Source organism: Nuphar pumila, chromosome 6 (genome assembly GCF_984573655.1).
Source record: "Nuphar pumila chromosome 6, dmNupPumi1.hap1.1, whole genome shotgun sequence".
NCBI lineage: Eukaryota > Viridiplantae > Streptophyta > Magnoliopsida > Nymphaeales > Nymphaeaceae > Nuphar > Nuphar pumila.
Genome location: NC_143254.1, coordinates 120,178,471 through 120,195,966, shown reverse-complemented (window position 1 = coordinate 120,195,966; position 17,496 = coordinate 120,178,471). Strand labels below are relative to the sequence as shown.

General features: G+C 37.6%; 1 protein-coding gene across 1 annotated transcript in view; it reads right to left on the bottom strand.

Moving 5' to 3' along the window:
- Nucleotides 1-4,300: 4,300 nt before the first annotated feature.
- Nucleotides 4,301-17,496, bottom strand: part of LOC149835942 (la-related protein 1C-like) — a 32,017-nt gene continuing 18,821 nt past the window's right edge. The window contains exons 5-6 of the mRNA XM_090010727.1: nt 5,402-5,473; nt 4,301-5,309 (exon numbers count right to left, since the gene is read on the bottom strand). Coding sequence (XP_089866853.1) covers nt 5,001-5,309; nt 5,402-5,473 — 381 coding nt within the window. The 3' untranslated portion in view covers nt 4,301-5,000. The remainder of the gene's footprint in view (nt 5,310-5,401; nt 5,474-17,496) is intronic.

Below are 17,496 nucleotides of genomic sequence, written 5' to 3'. Positions count from 1 at the left end.
AGTTTAAAAAGCCTCCATTGCCATAATGAAGAGAAGGGGTGAGAGAGGGTCACCCTAACATAACCCCCTATGGGGTCTAAAGCAATGCCCTTTCTCGCCCTTAAGAGAAATGGCAATCGAAGCTGTGGAGAGGAGACCTTACACCCAGGATAACCATTTTTTCCCAGATCCCATGTCGAGCATGTGAAGTTGATGTAAATCTGGTACCCAACTACAAATATATTTAAAAATATCTTATAATATCTAGGAAAAGCTAGAAATTAAAAAGAAATGTAAGAAATAATAGTGAATTAACTGAAAATTATCTCATAATCCAACTCAACTACGATTTGACTTTCATCCCTCTCATCTATAAATAGATGAGATATTGCTATCTTAGATGACACATTTCCTATTTGAATAAGCACCTAACTAGGAAAACAAATCATAATCCTACTAAACTGCTAAAATGAGATTCAGATCAATTACTTGGACCAAATATCTATTACAAATGACCCAATATAAGAAAATATTTAAAACTAAAAAAATATGGATCTAAAATGATCCAATGAACCCTGTTCGCTCAGCTATGCTCTTGCATCATTCTCCCCAATTTGGAGAAAACTCACCCTTGAGTCGTGTCGCTTTTGTTTCTTCCAGTTTCGCTCGATGTCAAGGTACCATGAAGGTGATGCAATCGTCAATAGTGTGGATCTATAAAGCACTGGTCCAAAAAAACTGATGATGGCAAGATTAATTTTGTTGATGATCCAAATCTATAAAGCACTGGTCCAAAAAAAAAAACTGATGATGGCAAGATTCATTTTGCTGATCATCCAAATAGAGAGAACATCTGAAACCTATTGCTCTTTGGTGGCTGGTGCAAAATAACTCCAAATGGATCACTTGCACTGTATGAGTCAAGAAAGAAAGACTCAATTGTAAGTGATTCTAGATCTAACTATAATTGATCGGGTTCAAGTTTGTCACATGGGTCAAATGGGCACTTCAAGGGTTGTTTAAGCAGTGAATAGGTGTGGATGGGTATTGGTGGATTTAGTATGGCATTTGGATTGGTATAGGCCCATTTAAGAGAATTCGTAAGCAAGTATGAGCTCAAATTGGTTGACTTTGAATGGGTTTGGATCAAAGTTGGGTCCAAAATAAAGATAATAGTCTCTAACAAATGCTGGGTAAGGATTTATGTCCAACTTAGGAGTAAAAGGGTAAGAATGGGCTAGGAACCAGTTTAAGACACTACAACCTATTCATGCGATGATTTAGGGGGGATAAGAAGAGTGGCAAGGGAGTGATATTGGGACTCGCTGGTTTTTCCATCCACTCCCCATGATAGGGTAAAGAAATATGGTGGGTGGGGTTAGAGCTTAGAACCCCTCGCTCACCCACACACACTGGGAAGCCGGCAACGGCCAGGTGTTCTGCCGACCGGCAGCGGGACATGGATGGTCAAAGAGTGAGGAAGAGGTGAGAGTGATGAGGAAAACGAGGGAGGGGCTCTAACCGAGGGTCTAGTCAGCAGATGGAGGCCTCGCAGACAAGCACAGGCTGGCAGCCAAACCCTAATTGGTCTGTGCCTCAAGTAGGTGATTGAGGGTGGTGGAAGAAATGAAAGAAGTGAGACGGTAGAGAGTCAAAAAAGGGCCATTGGGGAAGAAGAGGGGTCAATTGCATTCGGCCATCAAGGTATTGTTTTCCCCGTATATGGTTACGACATTAGTTGCTAGCCCATTCACCAAGTGGCATCTGATCAATACCACTGGAGATCTGGTTTACACTTCCCTAAAATGGGAGCAGTAGAAGGGCTGTGAAAAGAAAATCATCGTGCTCCACATGGTTGAGTCGCTTGTGATATCCAAGCACTCCTCAAGGGTTCTTGGGGTGCTCTTTGCCTTATCTTTTGGCGATCTGAGCACCTCATAAATTCTGAGAACGTCTGTTCCAGTTTTAAAAAAAATTCACCTACTTTCTTTCACTGCTATTTGTTTTCTTGAACTGATAGTTTGAGCTTTTTGTGATCAAATTGAACTCTTAACCATGTCATGCATGTTCTTTGTTCGGAAAATGATCCTACGGGTAATTTGACATGCTTTTAAAAAATCTATAATTTTTTATATTCTCTCTCATGTTCAAAATCATAAATATTTGAATTTAAAAAATCCTTTTTTACCCTTTGCACATGGAAACTTCTCCTGTATATGCAAACTTTCTCCCAAATATGTCTGTTTTTTACAAAACAATTTATGTTCTCATATTTGTATCTCTATGATCAAATGACAAAAACTTGTGTTTTTACAATAGTTGGAAAGCATAACTTTTATGTTTTTGAGTCAGAACAGAAAACCCTTTTAAGGTTTCCGTTTCTAAATTTCAAAATTGTAATAGAAACATATTTTGTACCCTCTAGAGTTGCACATTTTTCGTCAATTCTATGTTATTTTCTAGCCACCTATACCAAAATTTTAAAAAAAAACTAAAAAAAATAAAGAAAAATCAAGATTACCACCAAAATCACCTTAATCTAATGAGCGGTTGGAGATAAACATTTCAGATACAATATTTTTTCCTAAGCATACAAACAACAAACATACGCGAGAGGATGAGAAAGCTTACATAAAATATAAGCGAACTTAAAGAAGTCCACATAAAATATGTGCAGGCTTTCTCAACGTTGGCATAAAATACATCATAGACAAGATTGAAGTCTTACTTTCATACCAAAATAATGTAGATTTGTTATCAAATTTATAAGGAAATCTACCCACCTACAACTTTAACTAAGAATATCTAATAATATCTAAGAAAAGTTATAAATTGAAAAAAAAATACAAAAAATAATAATAAATTAATTTAAAACTTTAAAAACTGAAAATTATCTCATAATCCAGCTCAACTATGATTTGACTTTCATCCCTCACCTATAGATGAGATGCACCCAACTACAAAAGCAAATTCTAATCCTGCTAAACTATTAAAATGGGATTCAAATCAATTATTTTGATCCAATATCCATTACAGATGACCTAATACAAGAAAACATTCAAACTAAAAATATCTGAATCTCAAATGATCCAGTGAACTCGGTTCGCTCAGCTATGCTCCTACATCAAAAGTGGTAAAACATCGGCTCAAGTCTATTGTCTATAACCAATGGGAGCTCCGTTCTTACAATAGGAGCAATTAGTGCACATCAGCATGTGTGATGGGACGTTGCAAGTTAAAACCCACAGGTGGTTGCGTACCTCTTGTAAAAGGAAGGGCCCTTTTCAAACCTACAGGTGGTTGCATACCTCTTGTAAAAGGAAACACCCCCACCCCAAGCTCTGCTATGGAAAAATTGGATTCATATTTGGATCCGACATAATCCAACCTGTATCCAACTCCATCCATACCCTGATGATTTGGTCCATCTAGCAGGTCCAATCTAATACGGTAAAAGCAATCAAGCGAGGTTGAATCTTAAGTTGGACTTAGCGCAACTATAAATTCCTTAACAAGGTTCATTACGATTGAGACTGGTCTTGATAGAGAATTTAAAACCTAACCACTTGTGCCTAGATCAAGTTTTGGTCATGATCTGACCTATTGACCATGAGTCAATTTATAAATAGAATTTGATGATCAAGACCAAACAAATGACCAAAGACACGGTCAAACTACAAATCTAGCCTTGTTTTTACTCCAAAAACTCAAAATCCCAACAAAGTTCTAGGTTTTTTTTTCTGAAAAACTGGCCTGTTTGGGAGCCAAACCAATTCCGAATGCCAAATCCACCTGCAAACCAAAAAGAGCTTCAAACAACTTGTGGAGTTGGCAATTACATACATTTCAAAACCATGTTTTCATTCTAACACGAGGCTCCCAAAGAAAGCCTAAGCAACAAACCATCTCAAAGACGAGCAACTCCTTACAAATATGACCATTGTTGATAACTCGTGATACAAGATGTACAATCATTTGCAGTGTAGCTTATTCTACCTGCTGCAGAAAATTTTATCAAGTTCTCTAGTTTTCATGTTCGGAAGCAACAGTCAATTGAATGAAATTTTGTTTTGTAGGGAGAGAAAATTGAGGAAATGGAACACTTAAAATTAGTTGATAACTCATGATATATGATTGATAGAGGGTCCAAACAAAATTCTCAATTTCATGCTAGATTTGTAATATCAGAAATTGAACATGCCATCAGCACCAACAAAACAAATAGCATGAAGAGAAGAGATTTCTGTATCTACACGAACAACATAATTTCTCAAAGTAATGAAAGGTCAAGCAAGAAAAATGGCTCAAAGTTCAAGTGCGATAATCAAAATGAATCTATAGTCCACTTTCAGTCAAGATATTTTATGCCAAAAAATAATAATGGTGAAGTTTAAAGAAAAGAGAATATTATGTATATATGTATATACCTGTTTTTTCTTTTTTTTTTAACAGACAAATAAAAGAAAGGTAAAAGACCTGGGATGCGGCAGTGAGCAGACAGATGTCCCCCTCCAAGAGAATCTTCATTCGCCCAATTCTCCCAAGAAGATTCCCCAATTGTTGAAAAAATGCTCACTTTTATAAGCAATCACCAAATTGTTTTTGCCAAGCAAGCAAAAGCAGAAAAAAAGATCATGGATTTTGTTGGAAAATCACTTCAATGTGATCCCCATAATGCCCCCCAACTTGTTACCACTACGCAAATTTAAAACTATACAACCCTAAAAAGCACTCATCACTCATCACCAGATAGGCTCGTCTTTCTGGGTTTTGTTTTTCTTTTCTTTTCTTTTCTTTTCTTTTCTTTTCTTTTCTTCTTTTTTCCTCTTTTTTTCTTTTTTTTCTCTTTCCCTTTCATGGAGGGATCTAGCCATCTACTCTGCTATTGAAGTAGCTATGTAAACCTCAACTTTTTACATGACCCAAAATTTCCCATTGCCTCTCCAAATAGCATGGGTTTATGCTCCCTTCACCTCGCACTTCATTTGTGTGACATGGACTAGGACACATATCTATGTTGGTCACATGCATTGATCGGAACCAATGGCATTACTTGGAACCATGCTCTGCCCTACTGTCTCCCTGATAGAGGAAAATGACCGACTAGTGAACTCCTCAGACGATGATCTGCTCAGTGCCTCATGACAAGCTTCTCCAGGAGGAACTCTTGAGCCAGTCTGTTGTACAGTCCCCTCTAGTCCAACTCCTCGCATTTGTGCCACCAAATTATCAATGTTTGAAATAGCAGCTGTCTCTACATTGGAAGCTGAAGAAGAGTTCTGGGGCAAAAGCCAATTCCTCCATTCATTGCGCCTTCTTATTTTGTCTCCCTATATGCAGATCAATTATAATGCAACCAGATCAGGTACTGTAGGACAGAGAGTGACAGACTATTCTCAGAGTAAGACCATGAGAAATATACCTGTATTTCTACAACAGATGAGCCTCTCATAGAATCCAGTATGAAAGGGATGTTGTTTGCCAACTGCTTAACCTGCAAAGACATGCTGATGAAAATTCTTTCCTTTTCATAGATGAATAATAGCATGAATAGGTTGTAAGCTATGAACAAACACATCTGAGCTCCAGAAGGAGCTACTATTCTTGTGAAGTTTCATATTAAGAAAAGTATGTAGGGCACATCACAGAAATAAACTGAAGCAACCTTGTGATATGGATAATAATGCATTGACTTGCAAATCTACATGATGACAGACACAAGCATTGACACTAAAACACTAAGCTATCCTATAATCAAAAGCACAATGTTCAAACAAATCAACTATATAAAATATCCAGATGTAGATAAAGAATCATCAGGATTAGACAGCATTAATTAACATGGCATGTTTATAATACATTGGTAAAATTGTTAAACGACATGCTCATGTTAGGGAAAGATGCTTTGAACTACTGATGGATAGAAGAAACAAACACGGGAAAAGCAAAAGGAGAAAACAGCCACACACGAAAAACAAGGATTTTACGTGGTTCGGCAAGAATTGCCTACGTCCACGACTGCATTGAGCCTTCTTATTTGATTGAGATACACCGTCCCGAGATACACAATACAAAGGACGGATTGCCTTCTTAAATAGAAGGAATTTACGAATTTTACAAGGAGTCTACGAGTGTTGTTGGATTATACAAGGAGTCTAGGGTAAAATTACAAAACTACCTTCCGACCTTATCTAAAAAATCCGCAGAAATTAGGGATTTATATCAAGGTAAGAAACAGGCTTCACACTCCAACAATCTCCTACTTGGAGACTGATTTCCTTCTAGCAACCACATCTTGTAACTTCTCTCCTCAAGCAATCCAGAATCTCAGTCTGACACCTCAAACTACTATCCATAAAGGTCAACTGAGATTGTATACAACCTCGGTTTCTCTACAATAACGTTTTTGGTCAACATGTCTGTCGGGTTTTTAGATCCACATATCTTCCCAAGTGACAGCACCCCATCAGCCAACAAATCACGAATAAAGTGATATTTCATCTGAATATGCTTCGTTCTAGCATAGAATGTTAAATTCTTTGCTAGATGAATCGCACTTTGACTGTCAAAGAAAAGGACATTACTGCTTTGCTTTCTGCCAAACACTTCCACAAAATTCTTCAACCAAACCATCTCCTTGCTTGCTTCAGTAACAACATATTAAGCTTTAGTGGTAGAGACCTAACTTATAGCAGTGTCACCCAAAGTGTAAAATAACATGTGGTGCTTTTACGATTGGTAACATCACCACCTAAATATACATCAACAAATCACGTCATCTTTGTCAAAACAAAGTGTCATGTGTGTGGTACCTCTCAAGTATTGAAGGATCCATTTCACAGCTTCCTAATGTTGCTTCCTTGGATATGCCATGTACCTACTCATGACTCTAACAACTTGAGCTATATCTGGCCTGGTACAAACCATAGCATACATCAAGCTGCCAACTGTTGAGGCATATGAAACATAGTCGTCATCTTACTTGTGTGACTACTCTTTTGATAATTTGAAATGACTTGTCAAAGTCGTACTTACGGGTTTTGCATCCTGCATATGAAACTTGTTTAACACATTTTTAATATAATGTGCCTGAGACAACTCCAAAAAGCCAGTTTCTCGATCTTGAAGAATTTTCTTTACAGTCCTAGATCATTCATTGCAAACTCTTTTGATAGTTGTTGCTTCAACTTGGTGATCTCTTGAATGTTAGATCCTACAATGAGCATATCAACTACATACAATAGCAAAATAATCTAGCAATCGTCAAACCTCTTAAGGTAACAATAGTGTTGCACCTGACATCTCATGAATTCGTAGTTACACATGAATCCATCAAACTTCTTATATCACTGTCTGGTGTTTGCTTTAAACCATACAAGCTTTTATTTAGCATGCACACAAGTTCTTCCTTCCCTGCACAGTAAACCCTTATGTTGTATCATGTAAATGTCTTCTTCCATCCGGATCACCATGAAGAAAAGCAGTCTTCACATCTAACTGCTCTAAATGTAAATTTTCAACTTTAACAATACTTAATGCAAGCCTTATCGTAGTCAATTTAATGACAGGAGAGAAAATCTTAGTGTAGTCAATGTCTTCCTTCTATTGGAATCCTTTCACAACCAATTTCGCTTTGTATCTCTTGCTGCCATCATGTTCTTCCTTGATTCGATAGACCCATTTGTTATGAAGTGCCCTTTTGCCCCTTCGCAGTTGGGTTAGAACCCATGTTTGATTTGCATGCAATAAATTCATCTCTTTTTCCATGGCTAGCTCCCACCGGAGAGAATCATTAACCTGCATTGTTTCACTAAAACATTTGGGCTTACTACCATCAGTCAACAATAAGTAATGCAAGGGAAATATCGTTGAGTAGGTTTGGACAATCTAGTCGATCTTTTCAACTCCATCACGGGTGTAATAGGTTCTAGTTGTAGCATAATGTTTTCAATATTCTCCTGAACTCTCCTTTCTGCATCATGCTCAGAGATCTCCTCTAATTCAACTTACTCACCCTTTCCTGTATTGTCAGATTCTTCAACAGATCTATCTTTATACAAGACATTTTCATTAAATACAGCATATCTCTTTCTTATGATCCTTTTGTTCTGATCATCCCAGAACAGATATTCAAATTCGTTATTACCATATCCAATGAAAAAAACACTTTCTGGACTTTGGATCCAGCTTACCACTGTCATCAGAATCTACATGGACATACAAACCACAACTGAAAACTTTCAAGTTTGACAAATTTACCTCTTTGCTTGATCACGCCACATCTGGTAGTTCAAAGTCCAAAGGAACAGAAGGCAATCAAGTTGTTGTGCTCATTGCTTCAACCCAAAACGTTTTGGGTAATCCAACATATATCCTCATGTCTCTGGCTCATTCATTCAAGGTTTTATTCATACGTTCAGCAACTCCATTTTGTTGTGTTCTTGAAATTGTCTTTTCCATTTGAATCTCACCTTACCAAGGTTGTAATTAGTGTATTGTTACCCGTATTGATCGGGCCCAAAGTTAGATACGTAGCATATCATATCGTAGCGATCGTAAAAATACGTAAATTTTTAATAAAAAATTTTCATAAATTTCAAAAAATCAAGAAAATCAGAAAATATTAGCAAAAAATCTAAAAAAATCATAACACATAAAACAATGATGAATTACATAAAATACGACCATAAAATCACATATGAAGCATTTATTGTTGGAGTGTGGAACCTTATTTCTACCCTGATATAAATCTCTAATTTTCGCGGATCCAACATGTGAAGCATTTATTGGTCAAATTGTTTGGAGGGTAATTTTATAATTTTACTCAAAATAGGTTACCCTAAACTCCTTGTATTTAAAGAGGGCAATTGTTAGCCCCAAAATTGCTCTCACGACTCCTAAGGTGCATGGATACCCCTCTAATAGCCTATACACAAATGAGGAAGTTAGCCCGCAAGAGAACTATAAAACCCCAAAAAAAATTTTATGATTCGACCCTTTTTAAAGTGCGTCAAAGGTGTATCATACGATACGGTATGATATAGGGTTGTATCATACGATACACCCGATACGGATACGATACACACTCGCATCACGTATTGATTTTGCCCATAATAACTATATGTATTGTATCATATGATACAATGTATCATATGATACTTACAACATTGTCACTTATTTTATAGAACTACTTGAATTCTTTGCTATTATACTCCCCCCTCATTATCAGACCTCAAACGCTTTATCTTTACCCCCGACTCATTTTCAACTTGACTTTTCCACTTCTTAATAATAGAGAATACATCAGATTTATTTTTGATGCATACCTTTCGAGTAGAGTAGTCAATGATGGTAACATAATAGCGTGAGCCTCCAAGAGATGGTATAGGAAAAGAATACTATCCATCTGTATGCACAAGCTCTAATTTTCTTGTCTTTAATGTCCTTCCAGTCTTCGAAAAACTAACATTTTTTTGCTTTTCGAAAATACAATCCTCATAAAGACCAATATCCATAGACTTCAAGTCAGATAATTCCTACTTTGATGAAAGTATTTTTATCTCTTTCTCACTCATATGCCCGAGAGTCTATACTGTCAGATTTTAGAGTCAAAGGTTGAATCAATGACTGCAAAGTGTTTCTCATATTCGTGGTCATATAAAGGGTACCCATCGTGTTGCCTCTTGCCACAACCATAGCACCTTTGAAAATTTTCCAAGATCCACCCTCAAAGGTCGTAACATACCCTTAATCATTAAGTTGTCCCACAGAGATCGGACTTTTCTTTAAGCCTAGAACATGTCTGACGTTATGCAACTTCCATAAATTACCATTAGCAATCTTAATTGGGATATCATATTCAAAAAATGAGTGTAGCTGAGATGCGTATGTTAAGATGGATGTATAAAAATACAATAAAAGATAAGATTCAGAACAAGGAGATACGTAAGAAGGTAAGCGTTGCACCCATTGAAAATAAGATGAGAGAGAATCATTTACGGTGGTTTGGACATATTCGGCGAAGGCCTAATGATGCTCCAGGTAGAAGGATGGAGAAATGGGAAAATATATTAGTTAAAAGAGGTCGGGGTAGGCCTAGGAAGACATGGATGGAGATGATAGGAAAGGATATGAATGCTTTGAACCTCACCGAGGACATGGCATTGGATAGAAATGATTGGAGGAGAAGGATTCATGTGGAAGACCCAGAATGATTTTCTTTTTTGGTTCATGTCGCCGACCCCAATTGTTTTGGGATGATGGCGTAGTTGTTGTTGTTGTTGTTGTTGTTGTTGTTGTTGTTGTTGTTGTTGTTAATCTAAATTCGGATATCACCTTTCTCACAATATCTAAAAGTTCATTATCAACAAGATAAACATTTTCAAAATTTTCAACAACATAATCATTCATACCTTCTCTGCATAAGGTGGAATGAAAGGATGCTCCAAAATCCAAGATCCAAGATCCAAGATTCAATGGGGTTGTCAATGTAATAACCATAATTTTTTGTTATTTGTTTGAATTTTTTTTATTATAATGCATAAATTATTTGATATGGGCCTGGGATCCATACTCTGGATCCAGGATTCATGTGTAAATAATATCATATATATTGTAATTTATATATATATATATATATATATTTAGATAATAAATAAATAAAATTAATGAAAATATGTTAGGGATCCACAGTTGGATCCATTTGGACCCAACTTGTGGATCCACATCGCAAAAATGGTCGTGGGTCCAAATTTCAGACCCTAATAAGCATCGGACCGCGACCGGATCCCTGGTCTCAGTCTTGGACCCAGACCGCGCCCCGCGTAGTGGGTAAGTAAAACAAAAAAAAAAAGGAAAAAAAAAAGAAAAAAATAAAACAATTGTTATTTAAAAGCTGATAGTGGCTCGCCTGATAAAGCGGGTGTTAGGGTTCTGAATGAACCCTAACACAGTCGAGAAACCCATAGCGATGGGAAGGGGGGCGAAGCGCAGCCGCCGGAGAGTCCCCCCTTTTTCGGGCATCCTCCTACAAGAGGGGGTCCCCGAATCCCTTCCTCACTCTCCTCTCCTCCCCGTCTCTATCTTCTCGCTCTCTACCTCTCTGTTTCCCCAAATCCCTTCCGGGTTCCTTCTCTCTCGCGCGCGACATGGAGGGGTAACGCTAGGGACGCGACCTCTTGCTCAGCAGCAGAGTCACCAGAGCCGGCGAGATCAACCCCACACGGCAGCAGCCCCCAAGCGTTGGATTTTTGAGGTACGGTTTTACTCTTTGAGTTGAATAGGAAAGAAGACCATAAATCTGATTTAGGTGCCATATTTTGATAGGAACCATGAATCTGGTTCGATTTCTCGTGTTCTAAAGAGAGGAAATCGACAGATTCATGCTGAATTTTGTATTTCAAAGATTGGACCCGATTCTGTAATAAAAAAAAAGGGGTCTTGAGGAGTTAGCAAAGTCGGACAGGCCCCCTGCCAGTCCTGGCTGAATTCAGCTAGGCCTCGACAGGCTTGACAGGCCTGTCGAGCCTGCTGAACCCAGCAGAGTGGGCTCGGTTGGGCTGGCTATCAGACCAGCCAAACCCAGTTCAGCTGGCCTGACAAGCCGGCCTGGGTGCAGTCGAGCCCAGCCAAGTACTCGGCTGGGCATGGGTAAATATATATATATATATATAAAGTCAAAAAAAAATTAAATCATAGTGTGAAAGATTAGAAACCAAAAAGAAAACGAGGATTAACAACCGATATTATTGTTGTTGATAAATGTAATTATACAGTATGTGGAATGCTAGCAAGTCAAGTGAACATAATTGTTGACCTTGTAATGGTTCAGTGTGAAGAATTTTTCCAGGTGATCACATGCCTTGTACTTCTCTTGGGTATGCTTATTTTCTGCCTTTGTCCTTTTCTATCAGATGTGAAGCTCTACTTAGCTTGGCTTTCACGTGAAACTTACACTATAAGTTTTGTTTTTCATGATATCTAGCTGGCACATTTTGGCTATTGTTGAATGTCCTGTGTTTGAATGTGCATGATGCATATGAAGTCCAATTTTCTTTTCATTGATTATATGATCAAATGGGCTGAAACCATGTGGATGGGAGAAGGCGTGGGAGCATTGATGGTTTGTTGGATCTTTTAGATGCTTTACAATTTAGAACATTGTACATGTCTATATCAGAAGTCACTTTTTTTTTGTTTCCTTGTGGTGTCAAGTCTGTTTCAGCCATAAATAATACTGGTGTATTTGTGTATTGAGGATAGGTGCTTGTTTGTTAACTAATATCAGCTATTTCAGAATACTCTAGTTTTATCTGAAATGCATAAAGTGTTGGCAATTTTAGTATTTCCAGTTTTCCATGGATATTCATGTGGTTGTGTACTGTGCACGTGTTTGTATGTGTGGGTAGAAAATTTTGGTGATCCCACTTAATGATTCTATTTCTCAACTTTAGAAATGTTGGTTTTAGTGTTTATTATTCCAAGATCTATGAATCCTTCAAGACAGTAAAATTTATGGATAACTAACTCAAGCTCTAACTTTTGTTGTTTTTGCTGCATAGGACTGCTTTTCATATTCCAACAGGCATATAAATTTGTCAAAATGCTTTGAAATCTTAATGGTTCCAAGCCAAACATTTGTGATGTCATTGAAACTACATATTTTATATGATCAAAGCATCTAACACAATGATTATTATTGGCATTTCCAAAAGAGGTTTGTTTGGTTAACCAAAGGGAAAAAAATGAATGAGGTGGTGAACTCATGCATATGTATATTATTGTTTCATGCATGCTCTTAAATTGTCACAAAAGAATGTGCATTGAGAAGCATGAAAAAAAATGTATAATGACCTGTTATTCATGTTTTTTGCATATAAATGCGTTGATGATCGAATGGATTATCAGGGGCTAGGTGAGCCTCAAGAACCGGTTGTTCTCTGTTTTTTCATGCATTGCAAAAAAAAATATCAAATGTGATATTATGGTTTTACTGCACTGTTCTCTGTTGCCACGGGTTGTGGTCCCGTGAAGAGCTTGGCATGCTATTTTGCAAGCTTATGTGATTAATTTTGCATGTTGATTTGCAAATGTAAAAGAGATGAATTAATAATAAGATAAAAGAAAGTAAAGAAGAGTGTAACTTATGTCTCCTTAATGTCTCTGCTTTAGTGTGGGAATCTTGGAGGTTGCGGTTTGAGAAAAACCGTAAGGATACAAAAAACTTTGTGTGCGTGTTGTTGCCCCTGAACCCGATATTGAGGTTCTTCTACTGGCCACGGTTTTAGGAAGAGTCCCTGGAGGTGGTGTGTTTGACACAACTGTTGTTGTTTTGGTATACCAAGAAAGTGACGCCAGTGGATGTTGTTTTCCATGGTGTCCCCAACATTGGATGTTGTTTTCCAATATTCCGATGGATGGTATTGTTTTCTGATGTCGGTCGAGGGATAAGTTTGGAACTCAGTAATAAAATACAAATTGTGTGCTAAGTTACCCTAGGAACCCTACTTGTCCTCGGAAATTTTTACCCGTTTAGTGTATCCGCGGATAATGATAAATAAAAAAAGGAACTTAAATTGTGTGCATTTAATAGGGTATGCATATGGAAAGAAGAAAACTTAAACGAAATATAATAAAGGGTTCATGCATTGCACATATTCCTGCTATGCATTAGATCATACATGTTTACTTGTTCTCTTAGTTGTTATATATTGATGAATGCATGGTGTTATTCCGTAATACATGTTAAATGCCCTTATTGCTTAAATTGTGATCTATGTTGCTTAGTTAATGTTCCCTCATGCTTAATGTTTATTTCATTTTTGCATGAATGGTTAATTATTTTATGAATTGGTTATAATTGTATCCCTCTAAAATATTACATGAATCTTATTTATGTTTTTTATTTTTATTTGATTCAATAGAGAGACCAGTACGCAGGATTTTTCGGATTCTGACACCCTACTTTTATGGTTTTTCGCAGTCGCAGGTGATCAGTGAAGTTGATTCACTTCTGAGGGGATACGAGGGTCACCTTTGCTTCAGACTGATTCACTTATGGACAGAGTGACTCCACTTTTGTTTCTTTTAGTTATTTTTACTTCTTGCAGTTGTTACTCTACTTTTGACTTGAGTATGAGACTGTTGTTGATTCATTAATAAAGAGTTTGGTTGTTTGGTTATGGATGATAAATGTAAATTCGTTTGTGGTGTGCGGTTATCCAGCTAAAATTGGAACTCTAAGAACCCCGGGTCTCTGGGAAGTTTTCCGCAACTCTTAAAAAAAATCTGCATTTTCCAAGGGGAATGAGTTGGGGTCGTTACAGTCAACACTCAAGGATTAAGGCATTGAAAATTTCCTCTGATGTTATTGCATTGGTGGATTGTTCATTTTGTTTCTTAAGCACCCTACACTCTCTTTTAAGTGTCATTTCTTCACACAATTCCAGCAACTAAGTCCCTCTTGCTTATTTCGGGGTATAGACTGACTCCTCACAAACTTAGACATGCCTCAATCTTGACCTCACTGATTTGTTCTTTCTCTATCGTCAATGTTCAAGGCAGAACCCGAGGATTCACCTGATTCCCTTCTATGAATATCTTAGAATCAGGTATTTGGCAAAAGACAATAAAATCAATGCTTGAACCTCATCTTCAAAGTTGATGTCCATCGAACTCAATTGGCTCGTAATGACGTTGAATTCGTTGATATGATCTGCAATAGAGGCACCTTCGGTTATCTTCAGATTAAACCTACGGTGCATTAGAAATACCTTATTCGATGTTGATGGTTTCTCAACCATATTTGAGAGCACCTTCATGAGACCAGTTGTGGTCTTCTCATTCTTGATGTTGAATGTGACGTTTCGGGCTAACGTCAATCGAGCAACTCCCAATGCCTATCTGTCTAACAAATCTCAATCTTCATGCTTCATATCCGTTGACTTGCTTCCAAGAAGAAGCTAATGCAACTTCTTCTAATACAGATAGCCTTCGATTTGCATCTTCTAGAAACTGAATTCCTTGCGAACGAACTTGTCAAACTTCACCTTTCCTTCTTCCACCACCATCGCTCACACTCTTCCCCCAAACCGAGGCTCTGATGCCAGTTGTTAGGGAAAGATGCTTCAAACTACCGATGGATCGAAAAAATAAATACAGGAAAAGCAAAAAGAGAAAACGGCCACACACGAAGAACAAGGATTTTACGTGGTTCGGCAAGAATTGCTTCTTATTCGATTGAGATACATCATCCTGAGATACATAATACAAAGGACGGATTGCCTTCTTAAACAGGAGTTTACGAATTTTACAAGGAGTCTATGAGTGTTGTTGGATTATACAAGGAGTCTACAAGTGTTGTTGGATTATACAAGGAGTTCAAGGTAAAAATACAAAACTACCCCCAACCTTATCCAAAACAACTGCAAAAATTAAGGATTTATATCAAGGTAGGAAAAGGGCTCCACACTCCTCAAACAGCCCATTCAAGATAGCACTCACTCAATCAAGTATGTGAAATTCTAAAAGGCTTGCAATGATTGCAGTTAATGAAAGTAGTAATATCAATTTAAGCTGACAATAGTCCTTGAGCAAGAGAATGGAATAACAAGCATAAAAGAGCGAATAAAAGAATAACAAGCCCCTCTTTTAGAGGGTGTTTCCAAGATATGTTTTTTCCAAAATATAAATAAATAAATAAATAAACAAAATTAGATTAAGAATATTGGCATACTTTAATGCAATATGGCATGTGTAATAGGCTTAGGTCTCAATTTAGCCAACCCAACAAGCACACCAAACGATTAGTCATCATTCTGTATCATCATACACAAGAACAAGTGCTCCCATTTAAAGGTAAGCCATATCATAATCCTTGCGTTCAAATTTTTCTAAGGTATAACAACCACAAAAGGACCATATTTGCCATTGTATCTTCAAATATCTTTCCTAAGATATGCCAAACCAGATGAAAACAGTGGCAGAATAGCAGTAACCTACATAAGGCTGGTCAATCAGTACAGAATCTCCACTTTGTGACTTTAGTCATGGAAGCTATCCAAATGACCAAGTTGATTGACCATTATCCACCTTAAAATCACCATCTTTTCAACCTTGTAAGTCGGAAGATACGTGTCACCAAAAGCTGGTCAGCAGCCAGCAAGTGGTGAAATAAGCAGCACAATAGCCCTACAAACAATCATAAATGAGAAAACATCCAACAAGGACATAACCTCACAAGCACCTTAGATGAATAATTCACCAGGGAACCCTCAAAGCAAGGTCCAAGACTAGCAGAAAGCACTTGATTCCTCTGCATCCATTTCTTGGCTAAGCAGTTCTTTCAGTTAATTATAGTATTTGTTTCCTTATTTTAATTCCTAGAACTACATTTTAACCTATGTCACAGGGATTCAGCTAGCAGGGTGTCGCACCCGCGTCGACGCGACTCGACGCGGGAGCGGGTGCGGCACCGGGTGCGGTCAACCCGATCCTGGGTGCGTTGACCGCACCCAGGATCATTTAGGTCTATTTTTTTTTTGGATTTTTTAAAAAAAAAATGCCCTATGAAATGGGCTGCGGAATTTTTTTTTTAAAAAAAACTGCTGACAGCTACTGACAGCTGCTGCTGCTCCTGCCTTTTCAAAATCCTTCTTTTTCGTAAAGGATTTTCTCTCTCCATAATAAATGATAATGATGGTGGTAGCCTTTCTCTCTCCATAATAAATGATAATGATGGTGGTAGCCTTGCTAATCCTTTTTTTCGTAAAGGATTTTCTCTCTCCATAATAAATGATAATATGATGGTGGTAGCCTTGCTGGCTATTAGCATTCACTGTTCTCCTGACGAACTGTTTTCCTGACGAGATGGGTGCGCTATCTTCAACGTCGACGCGGGTGCGGGTGCTAGTTGGTTATGTTTTTATGGGGACAGAGTGTATAACGTAATCAAAGGTCCAAAATCTGGCGTACAAAATGCACCAGTAAGAGCCCTCAAAAGGGTCCCAACTAATCGTGGCCATTTACTAAAGGCCCTGAACATGCCCAAAGCAAGATGATAGAAGTCAAAACCAGTGAACTGATGGGCCGGTAGTTGGGATACTCCAATTTGGTTGTGCCATTGTTTTAGAGTTTAATCCCTCCAAACAAACGCTTACATATTTTTACATTTCCTACGTCTTCAACGATTATATATATATATATATATATATATATATATATATATATATATATATATATATATATATATATATATATTTTACATTTGTGCCCCTGCCGCACCCCCGCACCCGGGTTTTTTGGAAGTGCCGAATCCCCGCACCCGCACCCGCACCCGCACCCGCACCCGCACCCATGTGACATAGATTTTAACCAATACTTTCTTTAGGGAAAAAATAAGTGGCTTTAGGCTGTGGAAATGCTGCCAGAATTAGATCAGATCAGATGTATAAGTTTAGGTACCATACAACTACCAAAGAAATAATTTGTCTAACCCTAAACAAAATATTTAATTTAATA